A 4,278-nucleotide genomic window follows, 5' to 3' on the forward strand; every position below is an offset into this window, starting at 1 on the left:
ACCGTGCCCTTGCTCTTGTTGAACCTCATGAGATTCACATGGGCCCCCTTCTCCAGCTTGTCCTGGTCCCTCTGGGAGGTATCCCATCCCTCGGGCATGTCAGCTTCACCTCTCAGCTTGGTGTCACCTGCAAATGTGCTGAGGGTGCCCTCGATCCCACTGTCTATGTCACTGATGAGGATATTAAACAGCACTGGTCCCAGTATGGACCCCTGAGGGACTCCACTTGTCACTGATCTCCATGTGGACATTGAACCGTTGACCACTTCCAGCTGACCACTGTTTCTGGATGGAGTTGTCATCCCCCAGCCTGTGCTGATACTGGGGCTGCCCCGACCCAGGGGCAGGACCTTGCACTTAGCTTTGTTGAACCTCATGAGGTTCACAAGAGCCCACTCCTACAACTTGTCCAGGTCCCTCTGGATGGATCCCATCCTTCAGGCATGTCACCTGCACCACTCAGCTGGTGTCACCTGCAAATGTGCTGAGGGTGCCCTCGATCCCACTGTCTATGTCACTGATGAGGATATTAAACAGCACTGGTCCCAGTATGGACCCCTGAGGGACTCCACTTGTCACTGATCTCCATGTGGACATTGAACCGTTGACCACTTCCAGCTGACCACTGTTTCTGGATGGAGTTACCTTTCCAGCACGTGGTTCTCTATTCATCCATGCTAAAATAATTGGAAGTGGGTTTCAATGAGGTTGTTGTGGCCATAGACCATCGTACTTCATCCAGGCCCAGATCCTGGTTCTGTTTGGCCCTAGTTTGGTTCACATGAGCATTAGGTGTGGGGTTCTCTGCAGGGTGCTCCTACGTAAAGCCAAATTTCCACTCTTAAAAAACTAACTGCTTAAAACTAGGGATTGAATGAGAAAAGCTGGTTTGAGTGCATTTACCATTCTACTGGAATGTATCCTTCAGCCCCAGCTCCTTTTTCAGGGCCATGCCATACTACTGCAGAGCTACCGGCGTGAAAAGCCACGCTGGAGCAGCGCGAGAGTTAACTTCTGACGGATAGAGCAGCACCCTTGTAAAGGGGATCTTGTGCTTAGTGCTCTGTTTCTTCAGCACCTGGCTTGAGGTAGGTTGACTAACTCTCTCTTCCCTGTTCTGTAACGTCAAAGCACCTGAGACAGCACCGGTGAAAGGGTGTTCTCTGATGAAACTGTATTTTGCTTCTCAGTGAGAGATACAGGAGTGAGCAATGAGAAGAAGAACAGGGTGCTACTACCTTGGTTGACTCTGTATTTGAGATTGACAAACTTGCTGAGGAAGAAATTGAGGTACAACAAATCCCTTCTCCCCACCTCCAGCCCCTTTAAAAAAACCAAAACTTACCTCCCCCTTCACAAACCTTCCATCAACCCCCACTGTCCCAATTCTTTCAAAAAGGTCTGAAGCACAATTTTATCTTTCAATTGAGGGAAAGCATAATCCTGGAACTAGACTTGGTTATTTTTAGCCCTAACACATAGGACGGTTAGAGATTTGATTGTTAGCTTCACAGTGCAGAAGTCTCCCCCTGGACTAATGACATTGTGTATTCCCTAATATTTAAAAAAAAATACTTTTTGTAAGTTATTTTCTCTCACTGTATATCAAAAGTATTGGGGAAAAGTTGCATTCTTTAGTTCCTGGTCACAGAAGCCTTTACAGAAATGTTCCTTTTGATGCATTGGCTGAAGTGCTACTTGGGTAGAAAGCATTTGATGCTGCTGGCTGCTCTGTGGCAACGGGTGTGGTCACTTGTATTAAAACAGTAGCTCTCTGCACTCGAGCAGATCTATTCTGTTATTGTACTAGCCTTCCAAGTTCACTTCAGCTGCAAACCCTAGCGTGGAAAGAGACATTTTTAAAGGACTATGAAGTTTTCAAAGCATTTAAATAGATTCCAACTGATGTTCTCTCCTAGCTGCATGTTTTGTTTCACCGATCTTAATTCCAGTCCCTCCTGGGTTGCAACCTTTTCTCCTTGGAAGGAAATAACTTCTAGAAAAATGCAAAGCACCCAGTCCTGAACACAGCCCCACATATATGCTCCACTCTCCTCAAAGTTGGTCACACGAGCCTTGGCCCTTCCAACTTGCCCAAAGGCTACCGTGGTCCTCGGGAGCAGAGATGTATGTTCAGTCAGGCCAGCTCTGGCCAGGATGGAGGGTATTTCAGCTGCACTGTCTGTTCTCAGTTTTAAACAAACTGTATTTAAATTTGTTAAATAAAATTATGGTTTCTAAGAGCCAGAACACCCGGCAACTCCATTATCAGAGACAGTGCACACGACTGGTGTTTCTCTCATAGCCTGAATCCTCTGGTTACTGGAACAGAAAGCAGGGGCCGAGCGACTTCTCAGAGATTCTGAACAGATTCACAGCTTGCGTGCGATCTCTTCCTCTCCTAAAGAGATGGCAGCTCCTCAGTGACTGCGGAGCTCGTGAGTTAAAAAACACACCATGTTTTCCTAAATCCCCTGTTTCTGTTTGGAGGGACAAAAAGAAAACAGGACCCAAGATTTCACAGCAGGTTTAACTACAGAGTATGGATGTGCTCTCCCATTCACCACTGCGAATGCAACCCCTTCACTTCTGTCCCAACCAAAATCTGATCCCTGCTCATTTTACAAGGGGGAGTTTCATCTTTAGGTGCTTCACAGTGGGAGCAGGGTTGGAAGGATGACTGGGATCACTGGAAGACGAACTTATCCTTTTCTCCTCCTGCACCTCCTCCTTGGAAGTTCTCATCCCTTCCTGGCCTGAAACATGATATATTTGATAGAGGACAAAACACATTTAACTTTTTAAAACTTCTTTTTTTTTGCCTTTCTGAAAGAGAGAGACAACCTCCACAGTAAAACTTGGTGGAAAAATTAAAGTCCTTTGACAACCAACTTCGCTTCCAACAAGCGAACAAGTAATGGACTCTTTGCAGAACGAGTTGCTAAACTCTGCCTGGAAGAGTTTACAACAAAATGGTTTTCCACACCTGGCCACTCACATGTTCACCAGCTATTTCTCCCTATCTAATTATAAAAACAAGGAGGCCGGTAACAGCACGTTTTAAAAGTCCCTGGAGAGCTCAGCTAAGCTTTCAGTTCAGATGGCTTCAGTTCTTCCTCTCTCTCTCGTCTGCCTCCAGCACCTTTTTACTCCCCCACATTCAGCAGACGGTCCATAACATCATGCGCAGCCATCGAAGCTGTGGGTCCTCAGTAGTGCAGGGGGATGAGCTCCCACATCCATCTGTGAAACAATGGACTCTGGTTCCTTCGGGGCCCATTCTCTCTTCTGAACTTACTGCCAAAAAGCAAATCCTTTACCTGGGTCTAGTGGAAATTAATATGCCCAAGTGCCTGGGCCATCGTGTCCTCAGACATGCAACCACGAATATTCAAGATGAACCAAACATGGCAAAGCAGCTCCTCAGTCCACGTACTGGGTCCTTCCTAAATAAGGTATGTCGACAGACTGTATTATCCGTCCTGCGGTGCGTTCTTCAAAAATGACAATCTGCAGAAGAGAGGGATATACGAGGTTCCTTCATACAAAGGCTGAGTTACTTGAAATATTTTTAGAAGGAAAAGGCATACGATCACAGCAGGGGTCAGAAGCATCATTTAAAGCGATCTATCAATATGAGGCTGAACAGTAACTGTGATTCGTCTTCAGCACCACATGATGCAGAAGATAAACCAGCATCAAATCAGGTTTGTCTTGATTTTGAACTTGATGCAGTGCTTTGAAGTTTAGCTGCCATCCTCATCATGTCTTAATGGCTGTCAGAGCCACAGTCGCCTTTAAAGCAGCACCGTCCCCAATTTTCACAGATCACAGGAGATAGCAGTCTCCTTCCTCTCTGTTGCGCTAGTTTTTCGCTAGAGATAGGTAATTACTATACTGTGCATGTCTGGCTCTGCGGGACATGACTCAGAGCAGGATCTTTACTATCACAAACAGGCAAAGAGAAATCCCACCAACGCCTCTCACCTCATTGCTCCCTTTCCATAACCAGGGGCCAGGAAGGTAAAGTGTTTCCTGAGGTCCAATCTTCCAGTAGCGGCCCAGGTTCTGACCATTGACAAACACAACTCCTTTTTCCCAGCCCTAGAATCCAGACAGAACACAGAATTATTGATGGGGCTGTATTGCCTAGTTGCCATCCCCACAGGAAACTAAGCCACCTTCCACACTTGAGTTTTTCAGGCCATTTTCTGCAGGTTTTCTGCTTGCTTTCCCTGTGCAGCTCCCTGAAGCCACGAACGTTGAAGTAAGCCCTGC

General features: G+C 46.5%; 1 protein-coding gene across 1 annotated transcript in view; it reads right to left on the reverse strand.

Moving 5' to 3' along the window:
• Positions 1-3,133: 3,133 nt before the first annotated feature.
• Positions 3,134-4,278, reverse strand: part of GLB1L2 (galactosidase, beta 1-like 2) — a gene marked incomplete at its 5' end in the record, with an annotated part of 20,862 nt that continues 19,717 nt past the window's right edge. Inside the window, 2 exons of the mRNA XM_010144748.1 lie at positions 3,134-3,510; positions 3,988-4,104. Coding sequence (XP_010143050.1) covers positions 3,424-3,510; positions 3,988-4,104 — 204 coding nt within the window. The remainder of the gene's footprint in view (positions 3,511-3,987; positions 4,105-4,278) is intronic.

This window comes from Buceros rhinoceros, unplaced genomic scaffold (assembly GCF_000710305.1).
Source record: "Buceros rhinoceros silvestris isolate BGI_N320 unplaced genomic scaffold, ASM71030v1 scaffold17430, whole genome shotgun sequence".
NCBI lineage: Eukaryota > Metazoa > Chordata > Aves > Bucerotiformes > Bucerotidae > Buceros > Buceros rhinoceros.